Consider the following 24,855-nt stretch of genomic DNA (forward strand, 5'->3'; position numbering starts at 1 on the left):
TCTCAGGTATCTAGGTGTTCTATCTGGATCCTTAAAGATTAATCTCCATTCCAGAGATAATATTTTAAATGCTATCAATCTTAGGTATCTAGACATTTTGTCTGGATCCTTAAAGATTAAGCTCCGTTCTGGAGACAATCTTTTAAATGCTATCTATCTTGGGTATCTAGACGTTCTGTTTGGATCCTTAAAGATTAAGCTCCGTTCTGGAGACAATCTTTTATATGCTATCGATCTTGGGTATCTAGATGTTCTATCTAGATCCTTAAAGGTTAAACTTCATTTTGATGGAAACCTTTAAAATGCTTATCATTTTGGTATCTAGGTGCTCTGCTTGGATTCCTTGGGATTAATCTTTGTTCTGGAGATAGTCCTTAAAAGCTTATCAGTTGGTCTTCATATTATCAACTTCATAACCAATCTCATCTTCGCATCATTACTTCCTGATTTTCTTTGAATTGAATGTGCTACTCACACATTCATTCAAAGAGGGGCAAAATGTAATACCCCAAAATTGGCTCATTGCCATGATCACCAATTCTGGTCTATTTCAATCAATCCTAAGTCCTATGTCATTAGGCACTTCTTGTTTTGACATTCACTACTTGACTTAATTGTCAGATGCAGAAAACCCTAACCTATGTTCATCATACTTATTATTTAATTCCTATAGTATTTACTCATATTAGTCACATTGAACCTATTTGATTTAAATTTAATTTAATCTAAAGTATTTATACTTTATTAAATTAAATTATCACTTAAGGCTAATGTACTAAGGAATTAAATTTATTTAATTTAATAAATATGCCTATTCTAATTAATTGAATGAAATTATTTAACTAATTAGAAAAGGTATTTATGAGATCATATCTCATCTTATTAAATTAAATATATTTCATAATTCTACTCTTCCCTTCTAAATGGAAACTCTGAGTGAACTATCTCTCGAATTGGAATCTATCTAGTTAACTTGATCTCACACCCATGACAAGTTCAATTAATTGCTCATCACATTCAGATAAAAAATAATTCACTTCACTTGCACAAGGAAGTTTCCATCTTAACTGAATCTTTGCTTCAATCCTGACCATCGATCCGAGTTGATCTCACCTGTTGATGGATTCCAGGAATTCTATTTAAGAGGCTCATAATTCTTCATTAAAGAGGTTGAATTGAATTGCTATTGAATCTCTCTTGGATTATGTACTCATTTGCTTACTATCATTATAGCTTTTTGTTGCTTAGATTTAATATCATATAGTTTTTAATATGCACACATATAGCTTACTTTTTTTTATATGTTATTAGATAACTTGCATCTTTCATATAGAAGTAATTGCACATCATTTAGATTCAATTGCATTCTAAAATCCTTCATTCTAGCATGGTTTGATTGTCTCTACCTCAAATCTGAGAGCATAAGTAGGAAAAATCCACCTAGATAGAAGGCAATAGGTCATCTTGCAGGACTCCTCTTGGGTGAACAATCTCATTTCATTCCAGGATGAATTCGCATATAAAGACCGTGTTGAAGTGTGTGTGTTAAGCAGAGGCCACATTCCACACATATAGCTATAACTCACATCATAAAATTCTCATTTAAAAAAAAAAGCCTTAGCCTAACCTTTTTATTTCATGAAAATAAATGTCTTTAAATTGATAGCAAATAACACATTTATGTTGGGAATTGTTGGAAACTCTAATAATTCAACATTAACCTTGATTTAATTACAAAACTATAAAACTAACAATTGTAAAGATATTTATAGCTGGGTTCTCTTTGTGGTAACACTTTGGATGACAACATATCACTTCATAAATAATGAAATTAAATTTGAACAATAAGAATTTAAAATCTCATTTATAGCCCATTTTTGAAGCAACTAAAAAAACCTTATTAAATATATACAAATTAGAAAGAAGAAAAATATAAAATTCCAAAGAGTAACATTTTACTTCTAAATCGAAATGAATTATATCTTAAATCGAATAAATTTTGAAACAGAATACAAAATTCACCACCTACATGAAATTTACAATTTAATTTCTAAAATATTGATTTCAACTATAAAACTTAAATTTTGAAAACAAATTTAATATATAGAAAAAGTAAATTTATATTTGCCTTCAAGCGAGAAAGTAACTTACCTATAACATAAACAATAGTAACTAAACAAGTGGCATGTACTTGCCCTTATAGTTATGATAGTTACAGTTATAGTTGTAGCTATAGTTATAGTTATAGTGAATAGACCAATTATCTATTAATTTGTAATAACCCCAATAGGTTATAACTTCTTCAAACACCAAAAATCTTTATACTTCAGTTGTTTGAAATTTTGTCAAACACTTTGAAAGCAAGCTCTGATACCACTGTAATGACCCCAACAGGTTATAACTCCTTCAAACACCAAAATTCTTTATACTTTAGTTGTTTGACATTTCGTAGACAAGCTCTGATAGCACTGTAATAACCCTCCTCAAATTTGCCCTAAAAAAAAACTGATGAAAGCTCAAGGAATTTCATCAAACAATTCACATGCAAGGGATGTATGACTGATATAGTATTTCAGCTAGCTCCAAATGACTTTTTTTTCAATTTGCATCAATGAGAATCTTGTGCTAGAAGACTACAATGGACTACACAATGACCTAACATGAGTGTGCTACTAATTTTGACAATATTCAATGCATATATATGATCTAAGCATAAGAAATGAACACCTACAACCAACTGGCATTTTTACAAACAGTTGGTATGCAAACTAACTAGCTGATAAATAATGATATTAAATTGCTTAAATGACACCAGCAACTATTATCTTCTTAATTGCAATGAAAATTACAATGCTCATGAAATATGGCCAAGACTTTGGCATTTACATGGATTTCAAAATGATAATGTTGGTATAATGCACACTTACAGCTGAAAGCTTATAACACCCTAAAAAACAATACTAACAAAAGAACCTGGTTGTAGATGGCTGTAATAATTTTCTTCTATGTTGCCCCTTCTACTTTGCTTTTTTTGAATAGCTTTTTCGGCCTGCTTTTTCGTACCTACTTTTTTAGCCTACTTTTTTGGTTCCACTTTTTCGGCCTGCTTTTTTGGTTTCGCTTTTTTCGGATTGATTTTTCAGCCTGCTTTTTCGGTTCCGCTTTTTCAGACTGCTTTTTCGTATCTGTTTTTTTCAAACTGCTACCCTTTTGAATCTCAAGACCATATCTTTCAATGGCGTCAAGATTTTCAGCTTGAAGGGATTTCGTCCTCCAAACTATTGAGACATAATCTCCAACAAATTTCTCAATTTTTTTGATATTTCCAAGCATGCATAAAAGAAGCTCTTCCATTTCTTTTATAGTGTTCTCACAAGAGCTCCATCCTTTGTTTTCTCAATGTGGGATAAAACATAACTCCCTTTATGTAACTTATGTCTCCAATGTGTTATAAAATAAAGGGGACTTTTAATTTAAATATTTCCCACAAACTATAGTCTATGCATTAATAAAGTTAAATATTTAGATTTAACTTTATAAAATAGCTTTATCAATGCATAACAAATCTTGTCAATGATAAACAAGTCTTCTTGTCGATTTTAAACAATTACCATCGACATACCGTTGCCACTGGATGTCCGCCCATGTTCAAGATGACTTACTATAAATAGTAAGTACGCCCAAAGTTGCCTCAAAACCCCTCAGAAAGACCTGCAACTGAAACTATATAGACCTCTAAGCCCCTTTAATGATCTAATTTCTAGGATCTAGGACTATTACAGAGAATGCTAACCAATTACATAAAGTTAATTTTTAAAGCTTTAATAAAGCAAAATTAACGTAATTACAAATAAGGAAACACAAGATGAGATGATAGAAAGAGAGATAGAAACACAACACATTTGATTTCGGAGTTCATCCAGGAAGGACTATGTCTCCGAGTCCAGCTCCAATAGGGGGACCGATTCGGTTAACTCCAACAAATCAATACAAATAATTTGTGACCATTCCCTTCAAACACATGCAACAAAATTCCTCTATGTGCAGGAAAAATCACTAAGTCTCCAAATACATAAAAACTCTCTCACCATTTGTATAATTTCTCCCTTCCTCTTTTTTTTTTTTCAAAAGGCCCCTAACCCCTCTTTTTATACCCAACAATGTCTAATAATAGGGCAAAATATATTTAGACTCTTACAACAGTCCCCACTCAGAATGGGACTCATTTCCATTTTATAATTTGTCCTTATTTTAATAATTGCCCTTATTTAGGCAAGGGGAAATCAGGCTTGGATAAAGTTCAAATAGAGTCTATGCTAAAAACATCACATGCCACTCATGTGGCGCCGTGGCAAGGAAAGGTTTTGCAAACACGTAAGAAAAGGGGTGGTCGGTGGTTCCAACCACCGCATCGCCCTTTACACCGGACTAGGGTCGGTGAAAGTTTATCAATAACGTGGCGCAGTATATGTTTGAAGACAGCCGGTGGGCGTTACACCCGGTGGTCATGGGGTCAATCCCCATTGCTCAATGTTGGAATTAAAATGCCGCCACGTAGACATACTTCCAACAAGCCCGAAGGTGCCACATGGCTTCCTGCCATACGTGTGGCACCTAATTTTTTAAATTAATTTATGCCACATTGGTGACACGTGTCACCTCTATAATCTGCCATGTCATCATCATAATCTTTTTGGTCAACCACCTTTGAATGCACATAACTTTTGCATACGGAGTCCAATTTCGACGAAACAAACGTTTCCGAAAAGCTCTTGATGAGACCCTCATTTTGGCGCCAACTTTGACCAATTTTGAAGAGTTTGAAATTCCACCTTTTTAATGACCTTTGCCCAAGGTTTGACCCAACTTTGACTGGCCATATCTCGAGCGTATGAACTCCGTTTTTGCTCGTTCGAATTGCGTTGGGTGCATAATTTTGAAGACTTTAAAATGATGTTGATTGTTGGAGTTTTGGAGATACTTCAATTTTTGGTGAAAATATCCCCCAAATCATTTAATGTCCTGGTTAGCCTACGAGACCGTGGGGAAATAGGCTAACGACAACATCATGCTATGAATGCTAAAAAGGGGACATTACATAATTTATTGTAAAAAGTGGAAAAAAGTTATAGCTCATAAATTAATATAATTATAAATGAATAAATAGAATAGTGTAAAAAATTAGTAAATTCACATTACCTCATTGATTAACTACAAGTTCATTTGTACTATTTCATTTATATATACTCATAAAATAATATTTATAAGGTAAAAAAAAATTGATCATGTTATTAAATTTATTAAGTATCAAACATTTGTTGTAGTATTTGATTTTGTGACATTAACCAAAACATATTGAAAGAGAAACTAAAACTTGCTTGCATTAACCTTGAATCTAACCGAAAATATTGTTTTATGGAGACCCTCCGAAAAAAGCTCCTGTAACACAAAATAATTCACCCAATTATTTAATTTGTATGAAATATTAAATTTGTAAATGAATAAATAAACTTTAGAAATATTTTAATTGGTAGATACATTTTGAACTAATTCAGTAATTGTGCAAACTAAATAATTTGCGTACGACAAGTACAATAACAAAAAAAAGAACAATTAATAATATAAAAAACAATTAATAAGAATAAAATTTGAAAAAGAAATTTTAATTAACATAAAGTAAAGAAAAATAATAATAATAAATGAACATAATTGTTGTTCAATATTATCTTTATATTAAAAAAGGTATTCAACTATTAACTTTTTTATTATAATCTAAAAGGAAACAAATATGAACTTTGAATATGTGATTTTTAAATAAGATTTGATTTTAGTTTTTTTGTAATTTTTCATTCAAATATAATTATTTAATAGAGTAAAAAAAATTGATTTTTTTTTGACTTGTTTAAGATTAAGAATTTTAAAGAATAAATTCAGTTATTTTGTTGAGTATGATTAAGTTTACAAATTTAAACTTTGAAATTTAAGAAAGTTAGTGACCTCTTAAATGCATCTGTTGTGATAAAATTATGTTAAAGAATAAATTCTCTTCTAAAATTATTTTTAACAAAAAATTAATATTGTTTTTGGATAGATAAGGAAAAAAATTTAAATTTAGACATCTTAATAGAATAGTAAATTATTGACTCACTTTTTATACCACATTTAAAATCTAATCAATTATGGAAAAACTTGCACTTGAGAGCTGAGGAAAAAAGGGTCACAGTAAAATGAATTGAACTAAGATAAATCATCCTTTATAATATATTTAATTAGGAAAAAATATGTTAACTATACAAACATTGAAATAAGGTAAAAATGATTACATATAATTAATTAATAGATATTTGTATTCATGAAGTGAATTAAAATTGTATCGAATTAAATGAGAGATGAGGGTGGTAGAGTAGAGAGTACACGATAGTGAGAGGAAGCTGGAGTATAAATTTTAGGAGGGGCCAATCTTCCGTTACACCACCATAAACAAAATTCGAGACCTGTGAAAGGATTGTTTCACTCAATTGCAGTAGCAACAACACTTTCGCCAGCATGCGTTTGCGTTTCAGAGATTTTGATCACTTGAGTAAGGCACGCGCTGCAGCAAGCGCGCCTTTTTTTCTTATTTCCGATGGTGAAGAAATAATGGAGGATGACGGTGAGGATGAGGAAAGCTTCCAGTCCAGATGGTTAAGGGAAGATGAAATGTCTTCAGTAGTTAATGTTTCTGCTCATTCGCCTATTGAGAAACTTTCATTTGCAAGGGCGCACACACAATTCCTCTCCTCCATTCTCCCTCAAAATTACGAGGAAAGCAGATCAAAATGTGATGAACAGGAAGATATGTATAAAGGTTATGCAAGCTTTCAAGCAGAGCCTACCGAGATGCATCTTTGGCAGGTTAGGAATTGCACAGTCTTTGAAGTGGAGCCTCCCGAGATGGAGCTTTCACAGGTTAGCGATTTTTCAATCTTTCAAGTGGAGCATCTGGAGACGGAGCTTTCACAGGTTAGCCATTTTTCAACCTTGCAAGTGGAGCGTCCCACGATGGAGCTTTCACAGGCTAACGATATTTCAATATTTCAAGCGCAGCCTCCTGAGATGGATCTTTTACAGGTTAGCTAAGCTCCCTTCTTAACCCCCTCTATTCTTCCATAGCCGTATCTAAATCAACCCGAATACGAGAAAATACAATAAAATTTATTGTAAAAAGCTTATTCGAAATTAGCTTTACATCAAAGCTTCTGAGCACGCTCCTTGACTACCGTCAAAATTGTAATCTTTCTTATCCTGGTTATGCGTAGGGAGTTTGACCCAGTGCTGATGTGAAACTGAATATACAGCTGTTTCCAGAAGCCTTTTATAATTCATGGATTGAAATGCTCATCATACATTAAATCTTGTGATTTTATGCCTTTTCATGCTTGGACTATTACATAACAACAGAAAATGATAGTGGCTTATTAGATTTGCAGAAAAATACTCTAAAAGTTGCTCTACATTTTTCTTTTAGGTAATTTTTTAATGGATACATTAGTGTGCTTTCAGAAGAGAAATATTATTGTTTATCTTAGAACTAGATATAAATATTATTAGTACTTGCTAGATATTTGCTCAGAAAAAGTTTACTTATTTTGAAAATAATAGGCGCTATGGCAATATGTTCACAGTATCCTCCTCCAGATCAGAGTTTTGATCTATTGTGGACTCTGTACCACAACCTCTGGTCTTCATGGTTTTTCCCATGATGCCTGCGACTATTGCGATAGCCTGTAACTCCGCTTGTTAATGGAATTACCTTCCTTATTTGCTCATCCGTTTGAGATGTGGTGTAGAAGATGAAAGATTTTATATATCATCGTATAACAACTAGAGTCTAGAAACTTATATGCAAATGAATGTTACTCCTGGCTTCTCGTCCAGCAGCATTCATGCTGTATCCGAATAGAATTACATGATCGTGTACACTCCTCTCCTAATAATGAGCATATTGCGAACAACGGGTCTACATACACTGATTGAATTATACCGCCCTTGTATAATACCATGAAGAACTGTGATAGGACACTTCTGATTGTTGGCCTTTTGCACTGTTTAAAGTTTAAATGCATCTACGCAACAGGGTGCGTATTCAGGGTGGGTCCTAAGTGTTTATGTAGTAGTTCAATGGAAAAGTGGTGTGCAATTTCTGGTTTGCTGAAAGTTTCTTGAGTCTGAAATTTCAACAATTTCAGTAACTGGATTTGCATGCTCCCCATATATTAATGTAAATACATCTGCCTAATTGAAAAAGAGGTAAATGAATGTAATATAGGACTGTTTGAAAGCCTTCTGCTTAAAGTTGAACAGATCATTATAAAATCTCTCTTGATTATCTTGTTTGGTACACACCAATAACTATTTATATTATTTTAAAAGAGATTTTGATTAAATGATAAGTGAGATAATCACGAGAGAATGATCCAAGTTCACAGATTCCTCAGTTCGACGAGGTAACTCATATCTGTAGAATTGATTATGAGTATATCTAAGCATCAAAGGTGGTCTATAACCTTGCCCAAGACTGTCTAATACTCTCTAATTTATGTCTTAACTTACTCTAGAACTGAAAGATATATATCTGACTTATGATAAGATATACCATAAAATATAAACACGCACAAAAGAGACGGAAGTGAAGCTCTGATGCAATGTTTTTGCAATACCTTTGAATCATGTGATAATAGTGCCACCATACGTATAATTGAGGAAGGGTGCAGATTCACAATTAGGCCTTGTAGGGGTGTCATTCCAAGAGTCAGCTGAAAACATTTGAACATGTGCGCTGAGCATCCTAGAATAGGGGTTTTCGTCCATTGTGGGAATAGCTACCATTGTTCGCATTGTGCTTTTATAACACACTCTACTGTTGGATCTGAACCCACACACAAAAATTGGGGAGAATGGTGGTGTTTTATAGGGTCTTTCTTAAATTAAAGCCTCCCACTTACAGAACTATTATGATTGATAAAAAAAGAGAGCTTATTCTTAGAAGGACAGAGGCTAATCAATAACGGAAATGGTGAAATGAAATGATCATGTCTTAGGATTGAAATGCTCTAATGAAGTTTTAGATAAAGGTCGTGATGCAAGGCTCTTTATGGAAGTCCTACAAATCTTAATGCAATAACATGATAATAAAACATAACAGACATGAAATCATACTTGAATTTTGAAACTTGTAGTCTACTCTCAACATGCTGATAACTCAGATCTGAAGTGCTTTCTTGACCATGCGGAATTGGTTAGAACATCTTAGACCTTATGAATGACAAAAGATAAGCTTTCACAAGGTATTTTAAAATATAGGCCAACAACCAACAGTCAATTGGAAAGATAGGGACTGTATCATGAATGGTGAAGGTCGACACTCACACATGTTATTATTTAGGTCCTCTTTAGAGGGTACTATAGCCCACTTAGAAAGAGATTGAGTAGGGGCTGGAAGTGTTTGGGATCCAAAATATAGGATATAATCTCAAAATAGCATATGTATTATGGTAAAATAATGAATTTGTTATTAAACAAAGATCATAAATGATCTATATATACAAGTATACACAAGAATGTCTCTATAACGAACGAAGAGAGAGAAATAGAAACATTTTGAAGAGAGAAATAGAAACATTTTGAAGAGAGAAAGAGAAAGTCTCCATAATGAACAAAAGGAGTTTATGAAAACATTGCAAAAAGAGTGACCATTAGAAAAAGATGGTAGAGAGAGTAAATAGAAACTATCTAATATCATAATACCCTCCCATAATGGTCAATCTATCTTCAAAAATCAGAAATTTGCATGTTCTCAAAAAAGCGTATTAGGCAGCCTTGGGTTGATTAGAGAGATCTGCATGTTTTGCAATGTTGGCCTGTGGCTGGGACCCTCTCTACTTCCGCTGGTCAGAAGCAATGCGAGTCCTCCATTCTTGGATCACATGATCAAATTTGTGGCAATAGTTGCACCGGATTTGCTTCTTGGAGCAATTTTGAGGCTGAGCAGATGGCTGAGATCGTCATCATTCTTTGCTTCCAAGTATTGTAGTTCTTTCTGTTGAATCACTTAGAGTGAAAAAACTGAGCTAACACAAACTTCAAGGCAGATTGGTGGAAGACCCAAAAAATTAGAAGACACCCAGAAAAGAGATCAAAATACCTAGATAGAATATGCTGTCAGATTTTGATTTTGCCGACTTGAAAGTCTAGGCACAAAAAACAATGCACCTAGAAAAAAGCGAGACTAACCCAAGATGAGATTTGCAAAAATGCACTAGGACTATGCAAAAAAATTGTTAATCCGACATAGGAATCAAGGGTTTTCAAAAAAACCTTAGTCGGATTAAAAAAACTTGAAAATTTATGTAGAGTTCTTGAACAGAGGGTGGATTTGAAAAAAATGGCAGATTTTCATCCATGCACAAAGAAAATTGCAAAAAAAAATTTGGATGCCAAATCCTTTGTCAGGTTTGGAGGGAAAAAAGATGCAAATTTTGAACACACTCAGGCAAATATTTCAAAAATTTTGAACTAATAATTTCAAAAAAGAAATCAATTTTTTTAAGAGACAAGGAATTTTCTTTGATACCATATTATGGTAAAATAATGAATGTGTTATTAAACAAAGATCATAAATGATCTATATATACAAGTATACACATAAGAATGTTTCTGTACCGAACAAAGAGAGAAATAGAAACATTCTGAAGAGAGAGAGAGTTTCCATAACGAACAAAATGAGTTTATTGAAACATTACAAAAAGAGTGACCATTTAAAAAGACGGAAGAGACAATGAATAGAAACCATCTAATTTCCTAATTATATGATGACAATCAAGTTCCAAGTTTAACAATTATTAGTCTCAAAAATAGCATATGATGACAATTAAGTTGCAAGTTTAACAATTATAGGGTAGGATAGGGCCCAAATATGCTTAAAATGATCAAGGTGAATGCATCCTAAAGTAGGGGCCCAAATAGAGTATGAAATTGTACAGGGACATAATTTATGACACCGCAAAGTAATAGTTTTTAATTTTTATTTTTGTGCACTCTTTTAATTTGAAGAGAGGTTAATATTTAGAAAGTTGTTATGTTTTGCATTGTCTTGTTAACAATAAATTAAAATGCAGTTAACATTTTGTGATATCCCCTTCGAACTACAAACTATATTACAAACAACAATAATATAATTAATGATACAATTATAATATGATATTTTATAATGACAAATAAATATAAGGAAATTCTATAATATTATAATGTATTATAAAATATATATAATTTTATAATGATGCAACGATCCAATATAATTATAAATAAATTCTATATGACAACTAAAATATATTCAAAATATAGAGTAGTTATATTATTTAAATATTATAATATAACCAATATTATTTATGACACACCAATTTGAAATAGTGACATAAAAGTATAATATTATGAAAATATATACAGAATATATGAAATAAGTTTGCAAGAAGCTTAATAGAGAAATATTTAAGTAAAGTCCCAGCAGGGGACATTACACTTTTTTCGCCAACCATGGTGCACAAGAAAAGTTAGTTGTCCATCTTAAAAACAAATGACCATTCAGGGTAGAAACACGCTTGCACTACTATGAATCTGAATTGGATCAATCAAGATCAATAGCATATTCTGGATAGTAGAAGGTATCTTGTTTTTTAGTTTAGTGAAAAAATTTCACATTGGTGAGAAACTATTATAGTTTTAGAAATAGAAGAATGAAAGCTAGACATTGCAGAAAGAAGACCACTTCCACCTTGGCCTAATAGTTTAAAGTTGAATAACAATGGTAGATGGGTTTTATGAAAGGTCATGATCTAAAAAAGGCGAGATTGATCCTTATTACGAATTTCTGATGTCTCACAGATACACTTATTTGCTAACTTGGTAAGATAGAGAGTATCAACTTTTAGCAAAACTAGTCAATGTAGGTCCAACCTTTATCTTGGAGCCAATTCAGAAAATGGGTGACCGCAACAACAACAAAAGTGCCCCTAAATTGAATTGGCATTGATAATATTGATCCATTGGCTCACAACACATCATTGTCCTCAAAAATCTTGAACAAGGCTTTCCATGTTCTTCAGTGATGACAACTAACATTTGAATGAACATATTTCACTATTTGCCATAGCATGTAGTATGTTGGAGGTTGCACATGAAGATTTTGTAGTTTGTTTATTTGTAGAGATTTTGGTGAGTGATGTTTTAGATTGCTTCCATAATCTTTTAGCTGGTTCAATCATAAATTGGAATTGTATGTGCAAGAGACTTTTGATGTGTTTCATGCTAATCAAAGATTTTGATGTTTTATTTTCTCAGCTCTCATTTTCCAATAAAGATGAAATTGCATCTATAGGAGAGTTCATTGCATGGTGAACAAGAACAACACCTTGAAACCTTCACTAGAAATTCTCTTTACGTTTCTTCATCAGTGCTTCTTTGTTCAACATATAATTATAAATCAAAAGAGGTTGGACAAATGATTTGGTGGATGTATAAGAACATTCCATCTAATTGGAGGACAACATGATTAGTATTGAAAAATTAGGACAGATTCCACTAGAACATATCCACTCCTACAAAGAGTGCTGAACATGACAATTATGAAGAGACAAATGCTGTGAATAATCCCATTAAATTGTACCAGCCTTTTGCCACCAAGAAGAATTTGATGGTTTCATTGCCAACTTGATAGGATTAGTCTAGATAGGATCCAATGAAGCTCCTTTCCTCTTAGGGATTCATCTACCCAAATTATGTCTTTAATGTATTCAAGATGTTTTGCTTCCTAGACCATCTATCATTCTTGTTTCTTGCTGTCCTTGCTACACAAAAGCACACAAATGCATTATGCCTCATACATGTAAAATGTCTTAGTGACCATGTTCCACATTACAGGGGTGTGTAGACTTGTTTTTCTAGTCTAATGGAGTGCATTCCATCCCTTTTAGGTTTCTCAACTCCTGCTTTCTTACTTGATTTCACCCATTGGCCCTTATTTGCATCTAGGCCTATTAGGTCTCTAATTAGGTCTCCTAGAGTAGTATTTTGAGGTTTTCTCCAAAAATGTCTTAACAACCCAAGAGTCTAAAATGCATTTGGGATACCCTTTTCAGAGTTCTTTCAGATTTCTAGGTTTTTGATTCATTGAGACCTTGGGATATGACCAAACCCTATATGGAGGGTTTCTAGGGTAAATCAGGACTTCTGAACCAATCTTAAGTACTCAGGCTTGTAACACCCACAAAAGAGTTATTCATCACTTGTCCTTTGACATGAACATCCTCCACACATCCCTTGAGAACTTTCAAAGACCAATCCTTCCAATACTATACACCCCTGCAAGTGTCTCATGCATTTACAATGTCAACACCTAGTCGGGAGTCAACTAATCTTGCCTAGGGCTTGTCTTCAAAAAGAGAAAACATCATTATTTCACCTCCTGCTTGATATGGTACATTGTACAGGGAGCCTACTAACATGTCTCTACTAACATATCCCAAAGAGCCATGGAGATTGAACCGTGGCATTGCTATTTAGACTCCATTTTCTTTGAACAACCTAGTAAGGAATAGTGAAGTGGTAGTTCTTAGAAAATTCTTATTTAGTATTCTCTACTATTCGCACTAGTTCTAGATTATGTACAGAAGTGTAAAATGAACTCTAGCAATATGAAACAGAGAAACTCCACAACCAATCAATCCAAAACCAAAATGTCTAATTTGTGATCATTGTGCAGTCAATTTACCAGGTTTACTCAGCAATTTCATAAAAATGCCAACTTCCAACCCTCCAATCTGGATTGAATGGGTTTATGTAGCCTTGATACGTCCTCCTTAACCAATTGGTGGCCGTGGATAACCACCTAAACTAACTGTTAGACTTCTTGAAAAAGTTGCTCATAAAAGTTGTCAAGTGCAGAAATTGCAACTTGACAACTTTGCAACATTTTGACAACTTTTCAATCTAGCTTCTTCCAATTCCTTCCCATGGTGCCAAATGATGTATGAAGATTATTTAGGCCTATTCAAAGCCATTCAAACCCTTACAACCCCCTAGTTAACCTTTTGACAACTTATTTGCCCTTTAGCAAAAAATTCGCAACATTTTGCTTACACCAAGCAATTTTTACAATTTGGATGCAAAACTTGGCATTTGACTTTTTCACCATGCCCTAAAGACACACACACACACACACACACTTACTAGGCCTACTTGGACCCTAATTGCTCACACCAACCCTCTCTAGGGATTTCATAGAAAAATTTAGGACCTAAGTCCTAGGTGCTCCTACACCATTCTCCCCAACAATCAAAAAGTCCTTATGGGACTTTGGGAGAGAGAAGTTCTAAATCAATGCCATGCTTTTTGAAATCAGTCCCAGCAATCCATGCGGCTTCACTATCTACTTTTCCCTTCACTTGATGAGACACTTCATATAGATTTTGGACTTAGTCTGCTTGCTCACTTTAGAACTGAGGACCTTTTCTGCTTGCAACACTGGATCTGGTGGTTTAGGTAATGTTCCTGCTATTTTGTTCAGATCATCAGCTATATGAGGCTCAGTCAACGTAGAACCCTTGTAGAGAGTGAGGTATGCCACATTGAACACAAGTGAGAGCCCATTGTTACTAGGCAACTCCACTTTGTATGCATTACTACATATTTGGCTAAAACTTTGCAAGGACTTATCCTTTTCATTTGAAGCTTCTTTTGAAGTCTAGCTTTGTTTAAATACACCATGACAAAGTCTCCAACATGAAATCGAACATCTCTTCTTCTCTCATCAGCCTATTGTTTCATCCTTTGGGTCTTTTTAGTAAGATTTTGCTTCACCATCTCATGTACTTCATAGATAGAGAAAAATCTTCTGCAACTCCACTAGTGTTTGTAGTAGATTGGAGTTCTTTGAGTTCACATATTCCTCTAGGGTGGATGCCATACACTATTTCAAAAGGACTTCTTCCTGTGGTTCTATTTATAGTGTCATTATAAGCATACTTTGCTTGTAGCAAGATCTGATCCCATGATTGCCCATACTCCTTGGTGAGACACCTAAGCAAGTTTCCAAGGCTTCTATTGACTACCTTAGTTTGTCCATTAGTTTGGATATGGTAAGAAGACCCAAATGAAAGGTTGGTTCCTAGTTTGTGCCACAATGTTCTCCAAAAGTGACTCATGAACTTGGAATCTCTATCTAACACAATACTTAGGGGTAGACCATGAATCCCGACCACCTCCCTGAAAAACAAGTGATCTATGGCACATGCATCATGGGTAGTCTTACATGGCACAAAATGGGCCATCTTACTAAATTTTTCCACTATGACATAAACACTATCATATCCCTATTTTGTTTTGGGTAACCCAATTGCAAAATCCGTACTCAAACATTCCCAAGGCTTATTTGGGATAGGAAGAGGTTGATACAAACCGACATTGGTGGAGGTTCCCTTTTCTTTCTAACACACTATGCATGCTTCCACATATCTCTTAACATCCCTACTCATTGTGGGCTAGTAATAGAACCTGTGCACAAGATCTAATGTCTTATGAATACCAAAGTGTCTACTCATTGCTCCATTGTGCTTCTCTTGTATTAGGTTATCTCTGATGGAATCCCTTGGAACACACAATTTGCTTCCTTTGAAAAGGAGACCATCCTGCAAGGTGTAGTCAGAGTATTCATGGTGAAAATGGTTTTGGAACTCTTCACAACCCTTGTGTGGTTGATCAAAATCTTCATCATTTGGGTACATTTCCTTGAAACTATCTATTCCCATGCTTCTTAATTGTATTTCTTGAATTGTCAAGAGTCTCCTTCGTAGGGTATCAACTACCTTATTGGCTAGACCCTTTTTGTGTTTGATAGTAAAAGTATATTCTTGTATATACTCCAACCACTTCATATGCTTATGGCTTAGCTCGTCCTATGAATTTAGGAAGCTTAGGGATTGATTATTTGTATAGACCACAAACTCCTTAGGTAGTAGGTAATGCCTCCATTTTTTAAGGGCTTGAACAAGAGCATATAACTCCAAATCATATGATGAATACTTCCTTTTAGCTTCATTGAGTTTTTCACTATGAAAAGCTACTAGTTTACCTTCTTGACTCACTACTACCCCTATAGCTAAGTTGCTTGCATTACATTCCACAGTAAATAGTTTCTCAAAACAAGGTAGCACAAGTATAGGATTGGATGCTATCTTCTTCTTTAAGGTTTCAAACCCACTGTTGGCTAGTCCATTCCATTTAAACTTTGTCTTTACACCACCCTTTATGGTATCTAACACCAGGGCACAAATTTCACTAAACTGCCTAATGAATTTCCTATAAAATTGTAAGATTTCCATTTCTAATCTGTTGTGAGAAGTTAAAATTTCACCTGAGGTATTTTAACTAACACTTGACATACACCATGACAATTGGAAATGATTGATATCACTGTCATGTCTGATCTATGGTTATTATCAGTTTTAATGGACTGTTGTTCAACAATTTACTTCAATGTCTCCAATAGTTCACATTCATAGTGTCCCAATTACATTAGAATTCATGAATATATGAAAGAAAGTTACATTAAATACAACACTACCAGTCCAAACATTTGTAACAATAATATGAATCTTATGCACTTAGGAAGGTCCTACAACATAAACGCAACTTATAAGAAGTGAATGGTTACATAGTATACAGACTCGTTTTCCCAAGGTGAAGTGTGATGTTTGCGTGGATGATTTCGTGTTCTAGTTGCAACCGCATGAAATTTTTGTCACTCCACTTTGCGTGTCAACTACCCTTGTACTGACGTTGCACCTGGGAACCCCTTATACTCTTATCTGGATGGCCGCTGGACTACAGATGTTCCCTTGTTGCAGGTCACAAGACTCACTATAGGCTGGATACGGTGCTAGCTCGAGTGCTTCCAACCCCCACACACAAACTTCACTATCTACTTCCGCATCTAGAAGGACTCACAACTAATTGAAACAAATTGCAGAAGTTAACTCTGTAGTATTGCTTTGAAACTGCCTATTCCCTCTATTTGTCATTTTCACTAATCTCCACTTGTTGGCATCTGTATGTTAATGACACCAAGGACTATCATTCAGCTGCCTTATTCCTTCTATCTACCGCTGAAGCTCAAATCATTCATACTATCTCCAATGGGAACTTCCAGATTAAGTTCTGAGTATAAAAAGTGAGATACTGGGTTTGCATCCAACCTCTCTATTCTGCTTAAGGGATTTTGTCCTTAAGAAAACCAGTCACATTTAAGAAACCAGGATCGTCTTAAAAATATCGATATATCTCATGGTGCCAATCCCAATGTAGATACTTGCTTTTATAACCTTGATATGAGGCAAGATGCAAACAGCTAGGCAATGTGGGATAAAGTGCCTATTTTGTCTTTTAGTCACTTAAAGTCATTTTTGTCATAAAGTGACGATAAATGATAAAGTACTTTATAAATCAACTTTATAAATAAAGTGACTTAACTATAGGAAGTTCCCACTAAAATATTTCCCTGTCAAAACCAAAGACTCCTATGATTGACTGGCATCCTCAAAATAAGTTTTGTTAGCCTATTTGGATGGAAAGATAGACTAACAAGGTGCCATAAGGTCTAGCACAGAGAAGGGAACATTACAGTCCTCCCTCCCTTCTTGGGATTGCTTGCCCTCGAGCAATCTCATAGCCGGATGTTGTAGGATTGATTCGCCTTCCTAAGTGGCATCGTCATATGAAAAATCCTTTCAGCAAATTAGATACTCCCTGATGGACTTGTTACACAACTTCCTTTCTCTGACTTGAATCACCTCTGCTAGGACCAATACTAGCTTCCCTTCCACATTAAGTGGGGGCAATCCAATAGTGGGCACTACATGCTGACCAATCGCCTTCTTGAGGCACGAAACATGGAATACGTTATGAATTCTGCTGTCATTGGGCAAGTCCAACTCATAAGCAAACTCTCCAACCCTCTGAGTAATGTGATAGGGACCATAGAATCTAGGCTGAAGTTTTTTTGACACGCTCTTCTTCAAGGAGCCTTGCCTGTAAGGTTGGAGACAAAGGTAAACCATGTCACCCAACTCAAAACTATGCTCTGTCCTACGGCGATCAACATACAACTTCTATTGATTCTGAGCTTGTAGAATGTTCTCCTAAAGAGATCTGAGAATATCCTGCTGATCTTGTATCCAATCCCCAGCTAGCGGTGCCCTGTTGTCCTGCAAAGCCAGATCTACGAACGACAAAGGCTCTCTAGCATAGAGAGCTCGAAATGGAGTCATCCAAATGGACATGTGGTAGGAGGAATTGAAGCAATACTCCTCTAGATATAACCATTTAACCCAAGCTCTTTGCTGCCTTGCTACATAATTCTGGAGATAACCCTCCACCCATTTGTTTACTATCTTAGTCGGTCCGTTCGTTTGTGGGTGGAAACTTGTGCTGGGTGTCAACTCCGTGCCTGCCAATTTGAATAGATCCTACCAAAAGGTGCTAAGAAACTTGCTATCCCTGTCGCTCACAATGGTTTGAGGAAGACCATGTAGACAAAAAACCTCTCGAAAAAGTAACTCAGCTACCTGAGAGGCTGACCAATCTGCTGTTATAGAAAAAAAGTGAGCAAACTTAGTCAATCTATCCACAACCACAAAAATGGAATCTTTGCCCTGCACCCTTGACAACCCTATAATAAAGTCAATGGAGATACTCTCTCATTTCTGCGTTGGAATAGGAAGAGGCTATAATAATCCGGCTGGAAAATCGTGCTCTCACTTGTTCTGTTGACAAGGATGACATTCTTTAATGTACTGGAGGACATCGTCTTTGAGGTCCTTCCATGAAAGCCTTTCCCTAACTTGTCTATAGGTTTTGAAGGAACTTGGGTGTCCGACTGATGGTGCATCATGAAGTCTTCGTAATCTTTCCTTTGAGTTTAGATTTTGGTACGAGGTAGATCCTATCCTATAAAAATCACATCATCGATTACCTTGTACTTGCTGTCCTGAAGCTATCCTTCCATTATTTGACACACTTGAGTATTTTTAGAATACTCAACCAGCAAGTGGGACTTCCAATCTGTTGATACTTTGGAGATGACACAACATTCTACTATTGAAGGTCTCCTAGAAAGCGCATCAGCAACTACATTGTTCTTACCCTTGACATACTCGATGTCAAAATTATAGGCCTAAATCATGCTGACCCACTTTTGTTGTCTTTCATTTAGATCCTTCTGTCATAAAAAGTAGCGCAAATTGTTGTGGTCCGTCTTTACTGTGAATTTTCCACCCACCAAGTACTATCTGAACTTGGCTAAAGCGTGCATGATGGCTAACATTTCTTTCTCATAGGTGGAGTACAGTTTCTCACTGTCCTTGAGCTTCTTGCTCTCATAAGCTATCGGATGCCTATCCTGTATTAGAATTGCGCCAATTCCGCTCCCTGAAGCTTCACACTCTAGTACAAAAGGGCGAGAGAAATCAGGCAATGGCAAAATCAGGCATGTGCTCATCACCTTCTTGATCTTATCAAAGGTCACCTCTGCATCATCTGTCCACCAGAATGCCCCCTACCATGTGTGATTGGTGAGGGGAGCCATTGTCTGTGAGTAGCCTCTAGCGAACCTCCTGTAATAAGAGCAAAGACCAAGGAAGCCCCTCAAATTCGATATGCTCCTTGGTGGTGGCCAACCTAAGATTTCCTGAATCTTTTCCTAGTGTACCTTCACCCCATCTGCACCAATCGCATGACCAAGATAAAGAATCTTTGTCAATCGGAATTCACACTTTGACTCCTTTGAAGACAATGAGTGCTCCTCCATAATACTAAGTACCTCATCTAGGTGCTGCAGATGCTCCTCCCAAGTTCTGCTAAAAAGTAGGATATCATCAAAAAAGACCAACACGCTCTTGCGTAGCTGTTTTCTAAAGATATGATTCATACATGACTGAAATGTGATCGGTGCATTGGTGAGTCCAAATGGCATAATCAAGAACTCATAGTGTCCATAGTGACATCGAAAAGCTGTTTTATGCACATCCTCCTCGCGAACCTGTATCTGATGGTACCCAAATCTAAGATCTATCTATGAGAAATAAACTACCCCATGTAGTTCATCAAGTAACTCATCAATGCGAGGGATAGGGTACCTGTTCTTAATGGTCCTCTTGTTGAGAGCACGAGAATCAATACACATGCAAAGAGTGCCATCCTTCTTGACCAAAACGATTGAAGAAGCGAAGGGATTGGAGCTAGGTCTGATGTGTCCCATGTTTAAGAGTTCCTTAATCATCTTTTCTATTTCCTCGTTATAGTCCCTAGGATGACAATAAGGTGTGGTGATGATAGGTTTGACACCCTCCTCTAACTCAATGATATGCTCAAACCCTCTATCTGGGGGAATGCTTGCAGGTATGTCCTCAAAAACCCTTTTGTGCTTATCAAGCACTGGCTGAATGTCGATATGAATTTGCCGCTCTGAGTCTAAAGTACCCTTAGACGAAACGAAACACTGTGCTGCCCACTCCGTGTCATCATGCCTCATAATAGCCTCCATCCTGTGGGCTGAAATCAACTTGGGTTCATCCTCTGGCATAGCCTTGGGGATCGTCGGTCGACCATCCTATAAGAATTCCAGCTGTATCTTATCATAATCAACTGTGTACCTACCTATAGACTGCAGCCATTGTCTTCCCAACATGGCATCTAACCCATCCAAATCAACCACAGAAAAATTTGCCTCAAGAAGAAAGTCATCAAAGTGAATCGAAAGTCCTGACACTTTCCTTGTGCACCTCAATCTCTCACTTCCTGCCACTCTAACCTCGAACTCAGGTATGTCATCAATCCATAACTTTCTCTTTGAGACCCAATGCATGCTTATGAAGTTATGTGATGCACTTGTATCTAAGAGACGCACAATACACTATCCTCTAACTACACCCTTCAAGTGAAAGGGGTGACCCGTGGGATTGCTAGAAAGGGAAGCTATGATAAGAGACTATACTGAGTGGATTCCTTCTTTCTCTCTCTAGGCGATTGCTCCTCACTTTCTTCCTCATCGCTGCCATCAACATCGCTGCCCTCCTACTGCTCATCCTCCTCTTTTGAGAGTACCTCGACATAATGTAGTTTGCCTTTGCCAAGGCATCTGTGATCCGATGTCCATGGCTCCTTGCAAGTGAAACATAGCTTCTTCCTCTTCAGTTCATTCTGTGTCTCAAAGTCCAACCTAGGAGTAGTAGCATTACGTTGGTTCTTGTTCTTTTGGAACGGAGTAGACCACTTATAAGGTTTCTTAGGAGGTTGTAGTATTGAAGAAGGTGAGTCTAGATCATGTGCGATCTTAATAGCATCATCCAAAGTGTTTGGTTTAAGGACCTTAACCAAACCTCTATATTTGTCCTGGAAACCCTCTGTAAACAACATTACCTTACACTGTTCCGACATATTCAAGACCATCACCAAAATCTACTGAACTCATCAATGAAGTCTAGAGATCCACCCTGTCACAACTGTGTCAAATCCCTGTAGTAGACATCAATGTCCTTCCTGTCAAAATGGGTGATCATCTTAGAGCTGAAAGTCTTGTAAGATGTAATGAGACCATGATCCTGGGTGACTAGCGCATGATGCCACCAATCATATGTTGCTCTCTCTAAATGCATTGTGGCGAATCTAATGGCTTCTGTCTTTGACATGGGCTTAAGTGTTAGGTAGGTGTCTAGCTTGTGAATCCAAGCCCTTGCAGATGTCTTACTGCTGCCACCAAAAATGGAGAGAGATAATGTGTTCATGGCATGCTTCAAATCCCTCTTCTGTGCCCTCAGTCTCTTGTCCTGTTGTGGTCTCTCTATCTCCCTTTTCTGATTCATGTATTGAACAAAAGTCAAATTCTGTTTAATTTGGTTAGGGAATAGATCCCATTCATCGTACATAGCCATAACGTTATCTGACAATAAACTTGGTGCTGTGGGTTGTGCTACCTCTTCCTCTGCATTAAAAACCAGCATATGGAGAGAGATAATTTGTTCATGGCGTGCTTCAAATCCCTGTTCTGTGCCCTCAATCTCCTGTCTTGTTGTGGTCACTCTATCTCCCTTTTCTGATTCATGTATTGAACAAAAGTCAGATTCTGTTTAATTTGATTAGGGAATAGATCCCACTCATCGTACATAGCCATAACATTATCCGACAGTAAACTTGGTGCCGTGGGTCGTGCTACCTCTTCCTCTGCATTAAAAATGGGCATCAATGGCCTGTCAGTGTTTCGTGTGGGGACCCTAGTAGCTTGGGGTGATCCTACCACACTACCACCTCCACTGTAATGACTCGGTGCTCTCCTGTGAGTCGGAGGTAGCTGCTGCATAATACCTGTAAGCTGCTGAAGTGCAATAGCGATGTTATTCTGTCCATCTCTAATAGCCTGCAATGTTTGCCTCACTTCCTGTTCTTGTACATTCTCATTATGAGCCATTTGAATGCCCTATACCTGTTCACCTTGCTCAACCTATTCAACTTGTTCACCCTGTTCAACTTGTAAGTTTGTCCCAAATGTTAACTCCTCATCAACTGTAAAATTGTCCTCAATGTCAATCTGATCTGAAGATCCTGCTTGTTCAGGACGGATGTGACTAAACTTGTTTGGTTTCCTATTCATGCCTGTCTCGCATTATCCTGTTAAATCCAGCCTGCAACGTAATAATTTCTCCACAAGTCGGAAAGACTTGTGGCTCTGATACCACTGTAAGATTTCCCTTTCTAATCTATTGTGAGAAGTTAAAATTTCACTCGAGGTATTTAACAAACAATTGGCATACAACATGACAGCTGGAAATGATTCATATCACTGTTGTGTCTGGTCTATGGTTATTATTAGTTTTAATGGATTGGTGTTCAACAATTTACTTCAATGTCTCCAATAGTTTGCATTCATATTGGCCCAATTACATTAGAATTCATGAATATATGAAAGTAGGTTACATTTAATACAATAGTATCAATCCAAACGTTTGTAACAATAGTATGAATCTTATGCACTTAGGAAGGTCCTACAACATAAACACAACTTATAAGAAGTGAACAGTAATGTAGTATATAGACCCGTTGTCCCAAGGCGAAGTGTGATGTTTGCGTGGATGATAGTCTATTCTAGTTGCAACCGCATGAAAGTTCTGTCATTCTACTTTGCATGTCTGCTACCCTTGTACTGACGTTGTACCTGGGCACCCCTTATACTCTTATTTAGATGGTTGCTAGACTGCAGATGTTCCCTTGCTGCAGGTCACAAGACTCATTGTAGGTTGGATACAGTACCGGCTTGAGTGCTTCCAACTCCCCACACACAAACTTCATTGTCTACTCCCGCGTCTAGGACTCACAACTAACTGAAACAATTTTGAAACAAATTGCAAAAGTTATCTATGTAGTACTACTGTGAAACTGCCTATTCCTTGCCGTTTTCACTGACCTCCACTTGTTGGCATTTGTACGTCAATAACACCAAGGACTGTCATTTGGCTGCCTTATTCCTTCTATCTGCCATTGAAGCTCAAATCGTTCATACTATCTCTAGTGGGAACTTCCAAATTCAGTTCTGAGTATAAAAAATGAGATATTGGGTTTGCATCCAACCTCTCTATCCTCCTTAAGGGACTTCGTCCTTAAGAAAATGAGTCACATTTAAGCAATTAGGATTGTCTTAAAAATATTGATATATTTCATGGTGCCAATCCCAATGTAGATACTTACTTTTATAACCTCGATAAGAGAGAAGATGCAAACAACTAGGCAATGTGGGATAAAGAGCCTCTCTTGTCTTTTAGTCACTTAAGTCATTTTTCTTATAAAGTGACTTTAAATGATAAAGTACTTTATAAATCAACTTTATAAATAAAGTGACTTAACTATAGAAGTTCCCACTTAAATATTTCCCTGTCAAAACCAAAGACTCTTGACACTGGCTGGCATCCTCAAAATAAGTGCCATTAACCTATCGAGATGGAAAGATAGACCAATAAGGTGCCATAAGGCGCGGAGAAGGGGACATTACAAAAATTGTGCAAGACCATGAAAACTTCTTACCTCAGTAGCTGACTTAGGTGTTTGCCAATTCACTATTGCATCCACTTTGTTAGGATCCATTTTTAGATTCCCTTGGGATATCACAAAACCCAAATACACCAATTCTTGCTTCATAAAATCACACTTCTCCAAATTGATGTTTAGTTTTTCATCATGTAACCTTTCCAAAACTAATTGTAAATACCTAAGTGTTCTTATTTGGTGCTACTAAAATTCAAGATATCATCAAGATATACTACCACAACTCTAACTATGAAATCATGTAAAACTTCATTCATTAATCTCATGAATGTAGAGGGGGCATTGGTTAGAGCAAATGGCATTACAAGCCACTCATACAAACCTTTAGTAGTCTTGGCTGTTGTTTTCCTTTCATCACCCACCTTGATCCTTATTTGATGATATCCACTCTTAAGATCAATCTTTGTGAAATACTTGGCACTTCCCAAATAGTCCATCAAATCCTCAATTCTAGGTATTGGGAACCTATATCTGATAGTAATCTTGTTCATGGCCCTTGAGTCAGTGCACAATCTCCATGTACCTCCTTTCTTTGGTGCTAAGACAATAGGGACTGCACAAGGACTCACACTTTTCCTAATCAACCCATGATCAAGCAACTCTTGTACTTGTTTGGCTATTTCTTCATGTGGTTGAGGAGTCATCTAATAAGCTGCCTTATTTGGTAGGGAAGCCCCT

The 24,855-nt window shown here is 36.2% G+C and overlaps 1 protein-coding gene across 2 annotated transcripts in view; it reads left to right on the forward strand.

Annotated features, from left to right (window-relative positions):
• The first annotated feature begins 6,456 nt into the window (after positions 1-6,456).
• Positions 6,457-24,855, forward strand: part of SHOC1 (shortage in chiasmata 1) — a 260,024-nt gene continuing 241,625 nt past the window's right edge. Inside the window, exon 1 of one of the 2 annotated variants that reach the window (XM_089825673.1) lies at positions 6,457-7,110. In XM_089825673.1, the coding sequence (XP_089681799.1) occupies positions 6,547-7,110 (564 nt within the window). In that variant the 5' untranslated portion in view covers positions 6,457-6,546. The remainder of the gene's footprint in view (positions 7,111-24,855) is intronic. The other variant, XM_089825672.1, reaches the window with a different exon arrangement.

The sequence above is a fragment of the Cupressus sempervirens genome, chromosome 4, assembly GCF_028749045.1.
Source record: "Cupressus sempervirens isolate cs-2001-9-10 chromosome 4, ASM2874904v1, whole genome shotgun sequence".
Lineage (NCBI taxonomy): Eukaryota > Viridiplantae > Streptophyta > Pinopsida > Cupressales > Cupressaceae > Cupressus > Cupressus sempervirens.